The sequence below is a fragment of the Phocoena sinus genome, chromosome 5, assembly GCF_008692025.1.
Source record: "Phocoena sinus isolate mPhoSin1 chromosome 5, mPhoSin1.pri, whole genome shotgun sequence".
NCBI classification, from domain to species: Eukaryota; Metazoa; Chordata; class Mammalia; order Artiodactyla; family Phocoenidae; genus Phocoena; species Phocoena sinus.
The window spans coordinates 135,488,396-135,509,199 of NC_045767.1; the positions used below are offsets into that span (position 1 = coordinate 135,488,396).

Here is a 20,804-nt window from a genome sequence, read left to right on the forward strand (position 1 = left end):
CCCTTTTTGTAATTTTCTATTCATCAATCTTGAGAAGCTTTTTGACCTGTGCATTACAAGGGATATTCCCAGGCTCTCAGCTGACACTACTTACTAAACCTGAGGCTTTCCCATTTGTAAATGAATACATTGGTATTCCAGGATAAACAAAAGTATACTGTGGTTTTGATTAGCTCAGTCAGTCTCCAATGGGCTAATTAATTCTGGATGAATTGTTTAAATTTGTTTCTGGATTTCCATAGCTGAGGCCCATCTTCAGATGTGAAGAGCTGCCAAAATGAACAGCCAACGTTCAGTTCCCCATCCTTCACATCCATTTGCTGTAACATTTAGAGAGGCTCTAACTCTGTAAAACTTCACAGTGAAGGCCAATGCTCTGGATCCCAGTTTCAGTTTTACCAGTAATAGCAGTGCATTATGACTAATAGCAGACTTTCTTACCTGGATTGTTTTAATTAGACAAACAATGCTAAAGTCTTTTTCAGTGGAAAATGCTCAAATTCTCTTTCACTGTGTGGAATGAATAGTTCATTTGTTTAGCTCTGTCTGCCTGGCCGTAATATTAAAAACTGGTGAAATTTTTTCAGTTTATTAAAGGCAGCAAATAATGCATCGTCTGATTCACTTCTCCTGCATTGTCATCCTGGGGTTTCCCAGAGATAAACTGAGGGAATGAACACAGGTTTACATTCTTTCCTCGTATCTGTAATAGCTTTTTAACAGGCCACTGAGCAACTGTTAACATACAGGAAATGTGTATTGATTAGCTGATTGCTTTACTCGGACTGACAGATGAGGATTCACAGCAAACTGTTCATGTGGGGTTGTCTGTTTCATATATCTATGCAATTTCTCATCCCAGATTACCTCATTGAATTCCATATATAAGTAATCATACTGAAACTTTAAAAGAAATATTAGAGACAACAAGAAACTTCAGTATTTTATGCATTCAGGGATTTGGATCTCAATATCAAATGTTCTCAAATCATATGATATTTATACCAATAAATCATGCAGGGAAAAGATACTTGATTACTTCAACATTTCATTGATATTCTTCACAATTGTTTATAAATTGAAGAGTGATTATCATCGTGTTCCATAGCCTCTTTTTTTTTAACATGCAGATATATAAGTTCAACCTCAAGGGTACTTAGTTTGTAGGTGAAAGTAAAACTACAGGACAAGCAGCCTAATGGGTCACGAGGCTGGAATTTTTTCTCTCATGCTTAAGTAATATCTATGAAAATTAAACCAATGAGATTTTATATAAGCAGTACCTTTCTCAAAGTGATCACAAGGTTATATTTATAAGCTGAGTGAAATGGCGCCTATCTTAACCTACAAGCACTTTGATAGCTCTTCACTAGTAATAGCAGCTGCAGCCTATGCAAAATTTACTAAAGGCTAGACACAGTCATAAGTATTTTAAAATATCATATCTTATCTTCACAATATTCTTAAGAGTTCGGTACCATCTTTATTATAAAGATGGAAAAATTGAGACTTGGAGTTTAAGTCACTTGTCAAAAGTCTTCTAAATAGTGTGCATTAGAAATCAAACTGGGGCAGCCATCAAGTCATATCTCAAATATGACTTGCTGGTAATATAGTTCATGCTTTCATCCCCATGTTATGCAGGCTTCTTTGTCAGTAGCATGCATCTTTTTAAGACAATTGCTTTACACATTATCCAATGATAGGGTGTTTTCTTTCTTCTCACCATTTGTGATCAAGGACCTCAACTCCTCTTTCTGTGTCCTTTTGTTGGGGAAGTTCCTATCTGATCACAAGATGTCTGGTGAAACTTCAATTATTTACTTCTTCCTTACCTAATAGTACCACAAAAAGAAAAAAAAATAGGGTCATTATAGCATCTAACTCTTAGATGTGAAGGTTAAATGAATCAACCACTTAGAACAATGCCTGGCAAATATTAACCATTGAGTGAATGCTGACAGTTTTTTTTTATCCTAGTCCTACAAGGAGCAATTCACTTGTAAAGAAACATTAAACTTGGTATAACATACCTTGAAATATCAATACTTATTATTCCAGCCTATATACCTATCATGTGAAAACCATCCAGTTGTATGCACTCTTGAAGTTTTCCAAATCATAAAGTTAAAACTAACCTTACTACTTGGGGTGGCCACCAAATTCTCTGTTGGATACAGTTTTTGTTAGGTCAGGTTTCAAATGAAAACTATTCTTCATAAAGAAAGAATTTTTTCAAGTTGTTAGTGTAATACATATCATTGAATGAATAACCTTGTTCTTCACATACTCCAGTTTAAAATTCAACTGTATATAATTATTTGAAAGAAAGAAATTAAATTAAATGGAACAAAAAGTTGAATGGTAATTGTATTATATTTGTAAGAGCACAGAAGGAGTATCAAATCATGAATAAATAAAAAGGAAAATGAGACTTATTATTGTTAACTTGTAAAACTGCTTGAAGTATTATCAAAATACAGTCCTGTCTATAATAATGTATTGTGCTTATTACAGAGTTATGAGGTGAATAAAAAATGAAATTCTAATTTTACACAAGAACGTATTGCTTCATTGTTTTACAGAAAAATCTTTCATGGAAAAGCCTTTTTATTTCTTCCCGTAACTTTTAAATCCCACCAATGACATAGGAAGAAATGACCTTTCTGTTTTAACTACTAAATATTTTTATTTATGCTTGTGATTATAAGTCCTTCTTTCTTTCAGAACTTGTGACAGAAGTCATTCTATTCTCACTTGAATTCTCAGAATTTCTTCACTAGTGGCTTCTTTTCTTCAGGATAAACTTGAGATTCCTTTTTCCTATTCCTTATCAGATTTGTCTTTCCACATTTAGACTTCTCTTCTTTTTTCCTTTGTCCGGTATATTAAAGGTATCTTGAAAATGTACGCATCACTACCTCTGCTTTGTCTTTATAACACCTGAATACTCTGCTATCTCTGTGCCATACTCTAGGCTTCTACAAGGCATATGGCTAACTGGGTCCTTGGAAACAGGAGCTGACAGGGCAATTTTCTCTAGTTGAGGCTTCATTTACCAATACAGAAAGTTTATATGTGAAATTACACTCTTGTTCAAGGCATATAAGAATTCATGTTGCTTCATATTCTTCTTGACACTAGACCTAGTGATTCATACCAATCTGAAAGGTTCGCCTTAAATTTGCATCTCCCTGATTAAACATATAGTTGAGCACTTATCTAGAGTTTTCTTAGTCACATGGTTTTACTCATTCATGGAGCATTTGTTTGAGTTTCCTGTTGGTAGTTCTTTGGAACTGTCTTTTTCTTATCTACTTTTAGGAGATCTTTATTAATTCTACGTATAAGATCTTTGATAGCTTTGTAGATGGCAAGTATCTTTTCCTGCCCAGTGGCTTGCATCTTTTATCTCTTAATAGTATCTTTTGAGGAAAAGATACTCTATAATGTAGTAAAACTTATAAATCATTTCTGTATTGGTGAGTTTTTTGTGCCTTGTTTAAGAATATTTCTCTACCATAAGATTATGAAGATATTATATCTCCATTATATATTATTATAAATATATTTATTATTATTATAAATGTTTATAATTGTACATAATCATATATTATATTATCAAGCATTCTTGAAGTATCAACGTTTAATGTTAAAGTTTAACACATATTTAAACACATGTTTTTCTCTCCTTTCCTTTTTGCATCTTTAAGCTTCCATCTGAGATCATTTTCCTTTTGCCTGAAGAACGTCCTTTGGAATTTATCTTAAGACGAGTTACTAGAGATGAATTTTCTTACTGTTTTTTGAAAATATACTTATTTTAATTTTTATGTATGTGTATAAAATTGCAAGATTGACTTTACTTTGTTTCATCACATAAAATATAATCCCAGTAGCTTTTTGTTCCTATTTTTGCTCATTATATCAGTTGCTTAACTCTCCTTACTGTAAATGCAATCTGTATTTTTTCATTTACATAATTTTAAGATTGCTCTGTCTTTGATTTTCTTCAGTTTCACTACTAAGTGTCTAGATGTGGGTTATTCTAGCTTTTCATTTTCTTTGCTTGACATTTAATAATCTTAATAATTCTTTAATAATCAGAAACTAAGCATATAGATTGGTGTCTTTCAACACTAATGGAAAATTCTTAACTACTATTTCTTCAAATATGGCCTCTGCCCAATTTTCTTTGTTTCCTTCTTCTGGGTTTCACATAAACCTATTTTTGTTAACCTCAACTGCATTTTTAAATCTTTATTCTTCTGCTTTTTATTCCATAATATTTCTTTTAATCTCTTTTTCAGTTTACTAATTCTCTTTTGTACTGTGTCTAATCTGTTCTTAATGACATCAATTTAATCTTAATTTCAGTTATCATATTTTCTACTTATATAACTCTTTCATAAACTTATAATGTTCATATATTATATATTTAAGTTCTTTTTTAGAATTTCTAATCTGATTTTATTTTCATAAACCTAAATTTTACAATCCTGGTGACTTTGTTATGGTTGTATGTTATTTCTCCTCATTCTCTTAATGCTGTTGTCTCTCTTTGTTTTCTATATTATCCTTCATTGTGTACTGGATATTTTATTTAAAAATTTTTTATAACGATAATTAGATGAACTAGGATGATGTTATCTTATTATAGAGAGGAAGACTTTATGTTTTATGAGACACCCAGACAAAAATAGCCTGCAGTCCACATATTTACTTGCAGAGTGAGGTGCTTTAAAGTCCTGGCACAGAGAGGGAGGTGGTCTAGTACTGTACCTATCCCATCTATCCCATGTCTCTAGGAATCAGAAGCCATATAGGACATTTGGGCTGATCAGTCATTTTCTTAAGGTGGAAAAATTCCCAAAGCAATGTGACTCCAGGTGCAATCCCATCTCTCTAAATTACAATTCTTTTCAGGACATAGGCTGGGAAATTCCTTATTGTCTTCTTGTCTCTTTCATAGATAAGAATGAGAAAGACTATCTCTTTCATTTATTCTTTAAAATATGTGTATTTAATCCAGGGTTATTTATCCTTTGCTGTTGTTTTATTTCTTCAGTGGAAGTGTTAGTCCAAATTATCTACTGCATTGTTATTGAAGAAGTTTCTAAATCTCTTTTTAATTTATTTTGTTTTATTTTAATAATACATATTATGACATAAGCATATAATAGTTTACAGATAAGCAATTAGCATAAAAAACTCTAGACGTTTTATCATAATAAGTTAGTGTATATATTGGTGTGTCTAACTTAGTTCAGACATAACATTTATTTGGATATCACCTATTTCTTGATGGAAGACACCATCATAATTTCCCAGTTAGTTAAAGAGCTTGTCATTAAGTAATTGTGATTTTCTTACTATGAGAATAATTAATTTATTCCTTCTAGCATTCCTAAGTGTCTTTTATTGTGATGTATTTCTTTTTATTTTAATTATTATCTGCTTTTAATTAGTAATTCATTTTAGTGGAGTAGATAAGGGAACATAAACGCTATTTGAAAATATCACTGATAAAAGTTCTTCTAGGTATCATTCCTAAAACAGAAATTGTAAGCATGATTAGATCAACAAGATTATGAGACTAGTATTTAAATAAATTAAATAAAATATTCAACATAAGTATGTACTTTGGAACTTGAAAAGATGTAGGCATTTAGAAGAACAGAATTCTGTTTATGATACATTATTTTCTTCTTATGATTTTACAGAACTGATTTTCAAACAAATTTACTGAAATCATCTTCTTTTATAAAGTGGAGTTTCACAAGTATTCAAAATATTTTATTCCCTTTCTGTTCTATTTTAAATTTGCATACTATTTTTACCAAACTTTTTATTGCTATTTCCACCACCTAGTTACTACTAGAATAAACGCTTCATAAATACTGATGTGCAGTGTTGGAAATTTTATTCAACTATACTTGTCTCTCCAACGTCAGATTCTGCTGGAGGAGAATACAGTTTCACTTCTTTGAAAACAAACTCTTTATATTCCTCTAAGCCAAGTTGTGAAGGTGAGAAAGTACAGAAAGGGATCCACAGAAAGAAAAAATTTTATTTGCCTCTTAGCTTTCCCAGGTGAGCAAACAAAAGAAGCTGGTCTGGAAATGGCATTAATAGTCTTCATAATACAAGATCAAAGGAAGCACCACAACTAGAGCTCTGATTTCTTTCCTTGAATACTTGGGAGGGCCTCCAATAAGAGGAATAATTTAAAGGTCAAAAGAAGTACTGACATGTTTCAAAAAACCCAGCAATGTCTGTTATATCTAACCTATATGCTTTTACGTTTGGTCAGGACATTAGATGACTCTTGATGTCATATGATACATGTGTTTACTTAGACCTTCAAATGTGCAATATCACTGGAGCTGAAGAGATAGAGTACGAAAATGATAGATGTTATTTGCTGCACATAACTGTTACTTGTCTGTATATAACTAGCATACGATGTTTGTGATTAGAGTGCTATAGAATAAAATATGTTACCTTTAATGTATATCTACAGAATTGTATATTAATGATAATTGATAATGAATTAAATTTCAATACTTTTCTTTGAAACTCTTATTTCTAAACTAACAACTATGATCACTCAAATATACACAAATGCTCAGATTCAACTGATCTTACATCTTAAATGCAGTTTTAAATTAGTTTACAGATTAATTCATAGCTGTTGTTTCAGGTTGTTAATGTATCTCTAGAAATAATCACCATTTCTCTCTGAAATTTATAAATGTGACATGTTTTATAAACATTTAATCCATTAAAGCATATTGAATGACATTAGAATATAGAATAAAAATGTTTAACATTTGTGATTTTGTGAGACTAAATCTTAGTCTGGTAATAACTATCAGAAAGACTAGTCAAGATGAGCATGACAGTTCTGTAAGTAAAAGAAATCTTACAGCTAAATTTATTTGAGAAAATGACCACTTGATTTTGAAGAATAACAGGTAAACGTAATTGGTTTTGTAGATGTGGCTCGATATAATACATTAAAGAAAAGGTGAAGCATGCAGGAAAAAAATTCTATAGACTTTTTGAAATACATATTAGTTAATAGCATGTATTACTAAGATAATTTTAAAAATCATTTAAAAATGTAACCTCCAAATTAACGTATAAGTTTTTACTATGCATGTTAATATTTCCCGGGTGAATAGTAATTCTTACTTCTAATTAAGCATCCTCTCAAAGGATGTCCATTTTACAAGGATGTCCCACATAATGTTATGCCAAATCTCAGCATTTATTCTAAGATGTTCATATTATCTAATTAGCATTGTAATATATAACTACCAAAAGCACAACTAATCTAAAAAGCCTGGGACCTAATACCAGATGCAGAAGGTTAGTGAAAACATTTCAAGGTGACTTAGTACCAATTGTATTTCTAAATGTCAGAATAGCCAATGCTAACATACCGTTTTTTAGAATAGATGCCTTATTATCTTGTATGTGATTTTATGAGGAAACAGAAGCTGAAATTCAGGAATGTTAATGGAAATTGTTAATAATTCTTATTTGATACCCTACATGATGTTATTACTTTTATAGTTTTCTCTCTTCCCGTAAGTTTGTAATATTAAAGAAAAAGACATAAAAAACACTGTCTGCAAATTTCAAAAATTTCCTATGCCTAATTGGTCAAGTATATTTTCTTTTAGTAATTTTATATAAATATGTGTAACAGAGTGGGTATTAAAGAAAAGAAGATTGGGGCTTCCCTGGTGGCGCAGTGGTTGAGAGTCCGCCTGCCGACGCAGGGGACACAGGTTCATGTCCCAGTCTGGGAAGATCCCACATGCCGCGGAGCGGCTGGACCCGTAAGCCATGGCCACTGAGCCTGCGTCAGAGGCCACAGCAGTGAGAGGCCCCGTGCACCACAAAAAAAAAAAAAAAAAAAGAAAAGAAGATTGAACACATTCCCTGTGGTCTTATTACTCAGGAAACATTGAAATACAATGTGAATATGGAAATGTCATTAGGAAAAATTAAACTGTCAATACAAAAGACTGACCAAGATGTTTGTTCCCCATTTCTATTATTTCTCTTAGTGATGTAAAATCAAAAGAATACATTGAACTGAGTCTCTCTCATAGGATTTTGAAATTTCAAAAGATTGCCTACCCCACTCTTTGACAACACAAACCAATGATGACTTAAATAACTTGGCTTTTAAAGACAAGATCCTGTATAACAGAATATAAGGGTCAATCTCCTTCTGCTTATTTTTATCAGATAATAGTGTGGAACATCAACACTTAACAAGTGCATGTAGGGATTATATGTTCAATCCCAGCCTTCTGAGACAAAGAATTGTGCCATTTTTTGACATTACAGTTTGTGGCGGTACCAAAAATTCAAAGAACTTTTTGTTGAACAGTTATAGTCCGTAAAAATCATTTGATTAGCATTTCTCTTCCTCCTTAAGAGGAAGATAAGATTCAGAAAGAGAGAAAAAGAAGGTCAAATGATGAAAGGGAAGAAGAGGGGTTTGTGGAGGATACAGCTCTGATTGTATCTGATCATATTTATTGCAAATTAAAAGCCACCACTTTGGACAGTCAACCCCTCCATCATGAAAAATATCATCAACCACAACAAAGGAACGAAGGACAATTATGGTCTCCCCACCCACATGGAAATTTCAGTAAGAATAGTGATTTTGGTATTTCTCACCTGGCTGAGACTGAGCAAAGTCACAAGACAAGACTTCAACGTAATATAGAAACAATAGTGTGTCAGCGAGTGTCAGTTGAAAACTAAAGGGCAGCTGTCACATGGATAAAGACTGGTGGGATTATCCCAGGCATCTCTGGTGACCATGGACAATCATGTAAATATCATGGTTCATTCCCAAGATTGGTTAGGACTGTCTGGAAACAGGAAAGAGGATCCAGGTCACAAAGTATATTTCCTGCTGTGGCATCATTACTAGGAGAAATGCGTTTAATGGTTATTTAAAAATATATTTAACTTTAAAATTTAAGAATAAGGAAAGGACTGTACTGGACCCACACTGCCTGATAAAGGCAGCTGACAGAATTTCAGGAATTTGCTGTTTAGTTGATGAACTTCAGTTTTTCCTCCCTCAACTTCTCAAATAAATCTTATTCCTTTAGAGTCAGTGTTTGCTCCCCAGCATAGCGATGCATTTTACCCATTCAGCTATGCTAGTGTTCTCTGAAGCCGGCCAGCAATGATCTCACCTCACCCATAATATAAATCTATCAGTGAATAAACAACATCATTTTTATTTCAATGCCAATGATGCCAATGACACACTACATGTTGATTTGGCAGTTAAATAATCTCTCTCTTCTGGGTGCAATCTGCCAGGCTTATTATAACTCTACTTCTGATATTCATTTCACATTTAATAGTGCTTTGCCTCATGAGGATGCCTGTCAATCAATTAAATTGAAATGTCATTCTGACCTTTTATTGGAAACAATTTACTCTTTTTTCATTTCATCACAAGCTTTTTCCATCTTATACAAATTAAAAGCCTTAATTACTTGTATTCAGAAACTTTATACTAATTAACTTTACAAAACTACATGCTCATCAACATTCCTGATACTGTCTTTACAGAGGTTATCCAGCTGAGTCTGCCTGAAGATCAGAAACTAAGCATCACAGCAGCAACTGTGGGACAGAGTACAGTTCTGAGCTGTGCCATTCAGGGAGAACTCAGACCTCCGATCATCTGGAAACGCAACAATATTATTCTAAACAACTTAGATTTGGAAGACATCAATGTGAGTACATAAATAGAGGTTGTGTATAATTTGTGTATTTCACATGCTATACTCTAGACTTTGTGAAGTCTGAGGAGCTTAATGAAATAAGATGTAGAATTGAAGAGAATTATTGGAACATTTTCATATCCATTCTACTGTCTGGGAGGCACTTATAGTTCATCCAAATCACTTGTTTAAGTGTGGTAAGCAGGTTATATACCATTGTGTTGGTGGGATCACAGAAACTTAAACCATAAAGGTCTGGCTCTAAGAATTTCTATAATTACCAACAATGAATCTCTACGTATTTGCTATTACAGTTGAGCAACACTCTATAGCTTATGAAGTGTTAAAGTGGGTAAAGGAAGTTTTTGCTTCAAATACTTCATAATGTATTACAAACAATAAATATTAATAAAACAAATAAATGATTTATTTTTCTGGAATGAAGGAACATGTTCATCACTCAGGTTTATTCCTAGAGAATCAGAATCTAAACTCAAAGAGTGTACAGCCCAAAAGGTGAAACAAAGGCTGAACAAACTCCGGGGAATTAATTTCTTCCTTCCATGCTTTCTGTTGAAAATGAGCATGAAGAAGTGTTTTGCTACTGACATGCTTGAAGTATTTATACATTTTTGATATTAACTCCTTACCAGACATATGGTTTGCAAATATTTTCTCCCATTCAGTAGGGTGTCTTTTTATTTTGCAGATGGTATCCTTTGCTCTCCAGAAGCATTTTAGTTTGATGTAGTCTCACTTGTTTATTTTTTCTTTTGTTGCCTTGCTTTTGGGGTAAGAGCCAAAGAGTCCCCGACAAGACTGAGATCAAGAAGATTACCACCTATGTTTTCTTCTAGGAGTTTTTATGTTTTCAGGTTTCATATACAAGTCCTTAATCAATTTTGAGTTTATTTTTATGTATGGTATAAGATAGTGGTCTAATTTCATTCTTTTGTATGTGGCTGTCCAATTTTCCCAACACAATTTATTTAAGGGACTGTCCTTCCCCTATTGCATATTCTTGGCTCCTTGTTATAAGTGAATTGACAACATATGCATGGGTTTATTTCTGGGCTCTCTGTTCTTTTCCATTGATCTATGTGTCTGTTTTTATGCCAAAACCATATTGTTTTTATTACTATAACTTTGTAGTATAGTTTGAAATCAGGGAGCATGATGCCCCCAGAATTATTTTTCTTTCTCAAGAGCGATTAGGCTATTCAAGGTCTTTGTGGTTCCAAACTAATCTTAGAATTATTTGTTCTATTTCTGTGAAAAATGCTATTGGTATTTTGATAGAAATTGCATTCAATCTATAGATGCCTTGAGTAGTATGGTCATTTTAACATTAATTCTTCCAATCAGTAAACATAAAATATCCTTCTATTTATACATGCCTTCTTTAAGTTCAGTATCTTATAGTTCTCAGTGTACAGGTCTTTTACCTCCTTGGTTAAATTTATTCCTAAGTATAATTTTTTTATTCTTTTTGAAGCAATTGTAAATTGGGTTCTTCTTAATTTCTTTTTTTGATATTTTATTATTAGTATAAATAAAGGCAACAGATTTCTGTATATTGATTTTGTATCCTGCAACTTTACTGAATTCATTTATTAGTTCTAACAGGTTTTCAGTGGAGTCTATAGGGTTTTCTATATATAGTATCAGGTGATCTACAAATAGTGGCAGTTTTACTTCTTCCTTTCCAATTTGGATTCCTTTTGTTTCTTTTTCTTACCTAGTTGCTGTGGCTGGTATTTCCAATAGTTTGTTGAGAAAAGGAGGCTAGAGTGGGCATGCTTGTCTTATTTCTGACTTTGGAGGAAAAGATTTCAGCATTTCACTGTTAGTATGATGTTAGCTGTAGGTTTGTCACATATGGCCTTTATTATGTTGAGATATATTTGCTCTATACTCACTTTGTTGAGAGATTTTATGTTTGTTTTCATCTTTTATGTCCCTAGGAATTTATCCATGTCTTCTACGTTGTCCAATTTGTTAGTTGTATCATTATTTATAGTAGTATTTTATGATCCTTTGTATATCTCTGGTATCAGTTGTAACAACTCCCCTTTCATTTATAATTTTATTCATTTGAACTCTTTCTCTTTTTTTCCCTAAGTGAGTCTAGCTAAAGGTTTGTTGATTTCATTTATCTTTTCCAAAAAACAACCCTTAGTTTCATTGATCTTTTCCATTTTTTTAATTTTTAGTGTCTATATTGTTTATTTCTGCTCTGATCTTTATTGTTTCCTTCCTTCTAATAACTTTGGAGTTTGTCCTTTTTTTCCAGTTCTTTTACTTTTAAGAATGGACTGTTTATTTCAGATTTTGTTTCTTGAGGTAGACCTATATCACTCAACTTCCCTCTTAGAATTGACTTTCCTACATCTCATAAATTTTGGAATGTTGCATTTCTATTTTCATTTGTCTCCAGGTATTTGTTTGATTTCTCCAACAAATTGGCTGTTCAGTATTATGTTGTTTAATCTTATGTATTTGTAACTCTTTTAGTTTCCTTCTTGTGATTGATTTCTAGTTTTATGCTATTGTGGTCACAAAAGATGCTTGATATGATTTCAATCTATTTAAATTTATTGAGGCCTGTTTTCTGGCCTAATATGTGATCTGCCCTGGAGAAAATTCCATGTGCACTTGAGAAGAATGTGTATTCTGTTGATTTTGGATTGATTGTTCCTTATATATCTATTAAGTTCAACTGCTATAATGTATTTTTAAGTCCATTGTTTTCCTATTGATTTCTTTCTGGATGATCTGTCCGTTGATGTAAGTGAGATATGAAATCTCTCTACTATTATTTCAGTGCTGTCAATTTCTCCCTTTAAGTCTGTTAATATTTGCTTTATATATTTAGGTGCTCCTTTGTTCGGTGATTACATATATACAAGTGTTATATCTTCCAGTTGGATTGACCCCTTTATCATAATGTAATGCCTTTTTTGTCTTTTATTACAGTCTTTGTTTTAAAGTCTATTTTGTCTGATATGAGTATAGCTACACCAGCTCTCTTTTTGTTTTCATTTGCATGGGATGTCTTTTCTATCCTTTCACTTTCAGTCTGTGTGTATCTTTAGATCTGAAATGAGTATCTTGCTGGCAGTATATAGATGGGTCTTGTTTTTTTGTTTTTTGTTTTTTTTAATCCATTAAGTCACTCAGTATCTTTTGATTAGTTTATTTAGTCCACTTGCTTTAAAGTCATTATTAATAGGTGTATACTTATTGCCATTTTGCCACTTGTTTTTTGGCCATTTTTACAGTTCCTTTTTGTTATTTTCTTCTTCTCTTGCTCTCTTTCCTTGTGGTCTGATGATGTTCTTCAGTGCTATGTTTAGATTCTTGTCTCTTTGTCTTTTGTCTATCTACTATAAGTTTTTGCTTTGTTGTTACTGTGAGGTTCACATATAAGAGCCGGTATAGAGTCTAAGTTTAAAGCAACTCAAATTTGAACACATTTTTAAAAATCTACATTTTTATGCACCCCCCATGTTTTATATTTTTGATGTAATATTTTACATTGTTTTATTTTGCATGTTTCTTACCTAATTATAATAGTTATAGTTAATAATTATACTACTTTTGTCTTTAAACTTATACTAGCTTTATAAGTGGTTAGTCCATTATACTTACTATATATTTGCCTTTGCCAGTGAGATTTTTTCCTCTTTATATTTTCTTACTGCTAGTTAGTGCCTTTTATTTTCAGCTTAAAGAAGTCCCTTTAATAGTTCTTATAAAGCTGGTTTGGAGACGATTAACTCCTTCAGCTTTTGCTCGTCTGGAAAACTTTTGGCCTCTACTTCAATTTAATTGTGAATGATAACATGATAACTATGCTAAGTAGAGTATTCTTAGTTAGATTCTTTTTGGTTTTCACTTTAAGCACCTTGACTATATCATGCCACTTCCTTCTGGCCTGTAAAATTTCTGTTAAGAAGGCAGCTGATATTTTAAAGGGGTTTTTCTCATATGTAAAATGTAGTTTTTTTCTTGCTGCTTTTAAAATTGTCTCCTTTATCTTTTGACATTTTAATTATAATGTGCTTGGTGTGGATCTTTTTGAGTTCATCTTTTTTGGAACTCTGTGTGCTTCCTGGATCTGGATGTCTGTTTTCTTCCCCAGGTTACGGCAGATTTCAGCCATTATTTCCTGAAATACATTTTCTGCCCCTTTCTTTAAGTCTTCTATTTCTGGGAACCCTATAATCTGAATGTTATTCTGCTTGATGTTATCCCATAGATGCCTTAAGCTATTTTCATTTTTTAAATTCTTTTTTCTTTTTCTGCTCTGTTTGGGTGAGTTCCACTGTTCTGGCTTTCAGGTCGCTGATTTGTTCTTGTTATCAAGTACACTTTCGAATTCTTCTAGTGTATTTTTAGTTCAGTTCTTGTATTCTTCAGCTCTGTGACTTCTATTTAGTAGTTTCCTATTTTTTTATGTCTGTTGAAATTCTCACTGTGTTCATCCACTCTTCTGCCATGTTCAGGGACAGTTACTTCTAACTCTTTATCAGGTAAATTATTAATCTCTATTTTTAAGTTTTTTCTTTTTTTCTGGGATTTTATCTTGCTCTTTTGTTTGGAACATTTTCCTTTGTTTTCTCATGTTCTTGTTTCTCTTTATTTTATTTGTTTCTATGGATTGGGTGAAACCTCGACCTCTCCTAGTCTTGAAGGTATAGCCCTGTGTAGGCAATGTTACTGTTCAACTTTGCCCTAGCTCTGGTTGTCTCTAGAACTTTTGTGGCTGTCTTATCAGCCCAATTTATTCTTGATAGGTTCAGTTTTTGAGGTCATGCCAAGCCTTGTCAGTGTTTCACATGAAGGGATCTTTGTCAGCTGCTAGTTTTAGGCTAATTGAGAACTAGACACTCAGGTAGCAGCTTTTAAAATATGCAAATATATACAGTCCTGTGGGACTACCTCATAACCCCTGCTGGCCTCCAGATTAGGTGATTTGAAGATTTTCCCTTGGAGAGAGTTAAGAAAACCAGGGCTTCAGATGAGTGTATAAGGTCCTTTCTGGAAAGTACCAGTGAGCTGTAGCAAGGCCAAAGGAGAGCACAAAGATGGCATCCCCAGCCTACATTCCATGAGAGCTCCTTTGCAGCCTCTACATGTCTGGTAAACCTGAATCCTGTCCCCTCAAGCCTGTCCTTCAAGCTCCAGGACAGGTAAAGAGACCTTTGTCACGGAAAGTCTGAGGGTGTCTGTGTTGTGACCTGGGGGTTGTAGCCTGCCACAATCTGTCCCTCCAATTGTTTCAGTCCTGTGGGGGCCAGAAATATAGGCCCCCTTGGCCACCCAAGCCTGGTGCTCAAGGGGTGTCCACTGTGTGGACTGTGTGTGTCCGCTGGCTTCAGTGGGGCCACAGAGGAGCCTCGGGTTGGAGTCAGCAGCCAGCTTCAGCAGGGTCACAGGAGAGTTTGTGGATGGGACAAAGCCACAAACTTCAGTGGGACTTTAGAGGGGGGCAGGGCTGGGGTAAGCCCACTGCCTGCAGCAGGGCCACATCAGACTCAGGGGTGGCATGAGATCATTGCCTTCAGTGAGGTTTTGGGAGAGTATCTAGGTGGGGCAAGCCAGCCAGCACTAGCAAGATAGAGGGAGTACAGAACCTGGTGCCCACCAGTGCTGGCTCTACCAAGTTGGAGTGAGAGAGCAAAAATGACACCCACTACTGCCTCCATCCCCAGAGGAAGCCCCAACAGACTCCTGTGCCCCAGGAGGCACTTTAAGATTAGCTAGTAAATCTCCTTCACACGTCTTCTAGGCATTTTTCAAATTGGTGTTTTTGCACTGGGTCCTGGTGTAAGTGAGTCTGTACATGAGCCCTTTGAAAACAGACTCTCCATTCCCCAGAGCCTTTTGGGTCACCTGAACATAAGCCCCACTGGTTTTCAAAGCTGGACTTTTGGGGGCTCATCTCTCCAGTGCAGGTTCCCAGGTTGGGATTGTCTGAGATGGGGCTTGAACCCTTCCGTCCTCAGGGTGAAGTTTATAATTGTGAGTTTCCTCCTGCTTGGGGGTTGCTGCACTGGGTGTGTGACATTTGTGGGAGACTGTCTCTGCCTCTTCTACCATCTCGAGGTGGTCCTTTGCTGTGGAGAAGCTTTTCAACTAGATTTCAGCTGTTTTTCACAGGGAACTGATCAATCTGTAACTATAGAATTGGTATGCTTGTGGGGAGAGGTAAGTTCTATGTCACCATCTTAAAGCACTTTCTGCATTTTATCTTTTATTTTCTATTTTCATCCTTACTATCAAGCTTACCACTGTTATTTTAAAGAAGCCTATGTATTCTATGATGCTTTGGTTTGAATATCTCAACATAAGCTCATTTGAATTGTTTCAAGAATAAGGGGGAGTACGTACTATGTAAGTCATATGATGATATTCACAGAGCTAGAGTCTGTGGACAACTTGCAAAAGTGGACATATTCTTGTGCATGGATCATGTAAATTATTTTGCTTACTTTCTTATTCTTGACTGTTCTAGAATCTTGAAATTTCCAGAAAAAAAGGATTATAAGTGAGTTAGAGCTCTAAAATATATGTAAATGTTAGATGAATTCTGGCATCGATAAATTAACTTTTCCTGGATGAAGGTATTTTGGATATATTTCATAGAGCAGATAAATATTGAGAACTTAAAAAAATCACATTTCCAATATTGAGAAAGTTTCAATTTCATTTCAAGGCATACTTAATTAAGTTAAGCAAGCATTCATAATCTATAGTGTACACAGAACTACCAGCCTTTCAAATAAAGCTGCACGGAATATCCAAAGATGTCTTTGAAAACAGGGATATTTATTCAACTTCCCAATATGCTTCTGGTGTTTTCATTAAGTGCTATGCCATCACCTGTCAAATTATCTGAATACATTGAATTGCATTTACCAGTATAACTAAAATGTGAAATAAAACAGTTATAAAAGCTCACTGGTGTTTTTCTTTATATTTATTTCTGCTTAAAGTCTGCTAAAATAAAGACTTCAGCATATAAATAAACTATATATTATATACATATATTCAGCACTGTCTCTGGTGGACATCTGACATGATTTTTGGTCACCCAACACCTTTTGAACACCTCTTTGAATATTCTGGCAATGCTTTGATTTTTGCTAACCCCAAGGTGGAAACCAAAATCTTACTTAATCCACCTTCTCCCAGTTAGGAAGCCGATATGTGAATAAGGCTCTAATAAAGAGGATGCTAAGAAAGATTTCCTTTTATAAGCAAGAACAGGGGAATGCAGGTGCTTTTCAGAATCCACTCTCTCCGCCCATCCTTCCTGGTGAGTGTTGTGGCAGCAGGATCCCACTTTCAAGGACATCAGTGACAAAAGCTCTGCAGTTGGTCAGTGTTCAGCTTCAGCAGGGTCTCCAGTTGGCCAGTCTCAGTATGTGGCTTGTGCACCTTTTCTGGCTTCTCATTCCCTAAGCTGACACGCTGATATCCTGCTTATTCTATGACCTTCCTAGTATCTTTATTAAACCCCTTTCCTGCTTAAAACTAGAAAAATATGTTCTATTGTTTGCCACTATGAATGTTGTCTAATTATATTTTGAATTTAATGTTAAGAAATATCTGTTATTATATCTCCTTAAAATATATTTTAATTGTTCTATGTGGATTTATGACATGTTGAAAGACCAAGATAATCTTACTATAGTGAAATACATTTTACTTTGTTTATAAGCAAAGACTTTCAGAAATTCAGATATGAGTCAGTTTTTATACCCTGTTAGTATATTGTCTGTTTTCACAAAAGTGTGTTTAATGTCTATTAAATTGTGTAAAGTTAAATTTATAGTGCTTTTTAAGTCAAAGGGAATCAGTAGCAATTTTCAATATTCTTTCTGATTACTTAATATATATAAGATAAAATTTAGTATTTATTTACCTGTTCAATACATGAATACCTTCTGATTGCAAAAGATTAAAATAATATAGACATATTTTTTTAAAAAGCATAATTACCCCTCACCTTTTATGTCCACTTACTCCTATTCTCAGGTGAAGAAGTCCTGTGAGTACATTTTGAATCCCCTTCCCATGCATTGCAAAGATAATTTTGTTTATTTAATAGGATATATTCATATTAGTTCTTATAACCTCACTACCTCATTATCTCATTAACCCTAAAAACAACTCCATGAAGCAAGAAATAAGTCCCCATTTACACATGTGGGGATTTATGCTAAGAGAGTTGTTCACTGCAGGTTAGTAAGCTATTAAGTGGTACACCTGGGATGTTTACATGGCCTGATTTACTCTACATCATGAGCTAAACCATTGCATGTAAGTGAGAAGCTCTGTAGCTGCTGCCTTTTGTAAAATGTATCCCAAATAATTCTGGCTCCTATATATTACAAATAGATGTGTTATACTCTGCTGTTTTGTGTGAGATTGATTCATGATCAATTGATGTTTGAAGACTTTCATTTTGCCTGTCTTCTGTTTTACACCAAATGATTAAAAAGGACACCACAGAAACTACTGGAGGAAGGATTATACAGAGGTTTGCAGCATGGGCTGGGGATTCAGACTATCTGGATTCCAATTAATATAAAGTCTCTTGGCAGTGATGTGCCCTCAAGCAACTTATTTAACCTCCCTGTGCCACAGATTCCTTATCTGTGAATTGAGTATACCAATAAAATGAACTCATTTTTGTGTGAGAGCTGATGAGATAAAGTATTTTACAGCTGATAACACTCGATGAAGTACATTGTAAATGTTCAGTTGAACCAGGTTCTTTGTTTTTTGTTCTCTCCTTCTCTTCCTTCTAATATATGTTTCATGGAGCACAGACACACCCAACCTGCCTGAAAGAATGTGAATCAATGTAAGTTACATACAGCAATAAGGGAGTGTGAAAACTTGCAGAAACTGCCAGAACAAAATTTTATCCAATTATAGCCTCTGAAATTGGAAGATTTTTCCTATTCAATGAAGCTTTAAGATCATGCTGTTATATCTCCATATTAGCAATCTTGTATTAGTCCCTGCTTTGAAGATATTCCAGGGCTTCCCTGGTGGTGCAGTGGTTGAGAGTCTGCCTGCCGATGCAGGGGACACGGGTTCGTGCCCCGGTCCGGGAAGATCCCACATGCCGCGGAGCGGCTGGGCCCGTGAGCCATGGCCGCTGAGCCTGCGTGTCTGGAGCCTGTGCTCCGCAACGGGAGAGGCCACAACAGTGAGAGGCCCGCGTACCGCAAAAAAAAAAAAAAAAGTTATGTCATACCAACCTAGATTCCAGTCCTAGTTTTGCTACTTATTAGCTGTATGTTCACAACGTACTAATTGAAGCTTAAGCTTCTGTCTCTTCATCTACAAAGAAGGGATTATTACAAAATTCAAGGACATATAACAAGTGCTCAATAAAATACACGCTATTTTCATATCACTGAGAAGCTTGGTTCAATATGGTATTGTTGATCATGTTGAATAACAAAGCCCCATGAAAATATTATTTCTTTGAAAATAACCTAATGTAATAAATATTACTATGAATTTGACAACTTTATAGGTAGGCTTGTTAGATAAAATGCAGAACTTCCAGGTTAATTTGAATTTCAGATATATGATAAATCAATATTTACTGTATGTACCAAATGTTGCATGGGATATATTTATATAAAAATCATTCTTGTCTCTCTGAAATTCAACTTTAATTGGGTGTCATATTTTATTTGTTAAGTCTGGCACTGTATTTACATGAAACTCAAATTGGTTTGAATATGGCAGTAGGCTACTCTCCTAAAAATGTTACTGTGGCTTATATCACTGATATGAAATGTTTGAAATGCTGAAAGTTCATGTGAAATGAAATCCCGGGCTTTGTAGATTCCTTTCGTTCTCTCATTTGTTCTGGGATTTTTGTTTTCTACATCTATCTATTAGTTGTAGATGTAGTATTAGTATTAGTAATTAGTAATTAGTAATTGTGTCCAGCACCTAGTAGAAGGCTGGAAAAAAGAGTGGATTAAATGGACAGCAGTTTAGTCGTTAATAAAATATACTGTCCACAGCTGACACCGATTGCTCCTTGAGGCATTTGGAACTCAACCTCCTATCTTTTCTGACATTCCAAGAGCATGGCTTTTGTCTCCAAGAGCATTTCAGGATTCAAGAGGGCCGTAGGAGCTCCAGTCACCAATCTATATTCTATCAACCTATAATTCAGGCTCACAGTAGTATGAAGCAGGTGAAAGATGAACGGCACTTATTCCTGGAAGTCCCACACTGTTTATAGGTCACTGATGTGCCATAATTGCAATAACTATACCTGGGAGGCTGGTAAATACAGTTGTTTAGCTGGGCATATGCTGAGCCTTCTGTTACAAAAGAGGACCAGGAGAATGATCTCCAACTCTCTTTACACGTCCATGTAAGACGATATAAGATGTTTTACTTACACTCTGTCTTTCTGCATTGACTACATATGATTATCCCTCTGAATTCAAATTTGAACAACTCTATATACCATTTAAGTTCCTTCTGTAGTTGTATCAGCTTTCAGTTTATTTCTTTGATTGCTTTGCTTTGTAACCCTTTCCTTAAATATTCTACTAACTTTTTTTTGCATTCAGTCTGATGATTTTTCCTTATGATCACCCTTAAGATTGTTCTATCCCTGAAATTTATTTGAAGTGATTCTCGCCATGCACAGTTGATCTCCATTTAGAGCAAAGCATGCAAAGAAAAATCATGGAAAATAAAAAATTTAAAATGAACATTTTAATTCAAATCAGGATACAGTTGCTGGTGTGGCAGCTTGTCATATTAGTAGTTTTTCTTTTTGTTTTGGTAGATCTTTATTGGAGTGTAATTGCTTCACAATACTGTGTTAGTTTCTGTTGTACAACAAAGCAAATCAGCCATATGCATACACGTGTCCCCATATCCCCTCTCTCTTGAGCCTCCCTCCCACCCTCCCTATCCCACCCCTCTAGGTCATCGCAAAGCACGGAGCCCATCTTCCTGTGCTATGCG

At 34.5% G+C, this 20,804-nt stretch overlaps 1 protein-coding gene across 3 annotated transcripts in view; it reads left to right on the forward strand.

The window, feature by feature from the left end:
- FSTL5 (follistatin like 5) overlaps window positions 1-20,804 on the forward strand; it is a 728,230-nt gene that overhangs the window by 488,489 nt on the left and 218,937 nt on the right. For all 3 annotated transcript variants that reach the window (XM_032633746.1, XM_032633747.1, XM_032633745.1), the window contains exon 7: window positions 9,622-9,788. In XM_032633746.1, the coding sequence (XP_032489637.1) occupies window positions 9,622-9,788 (167 nt within the window). The remainder of the gene's footprint in view (window positions 1-9,621; window positions 9,789-20,804) is intronic.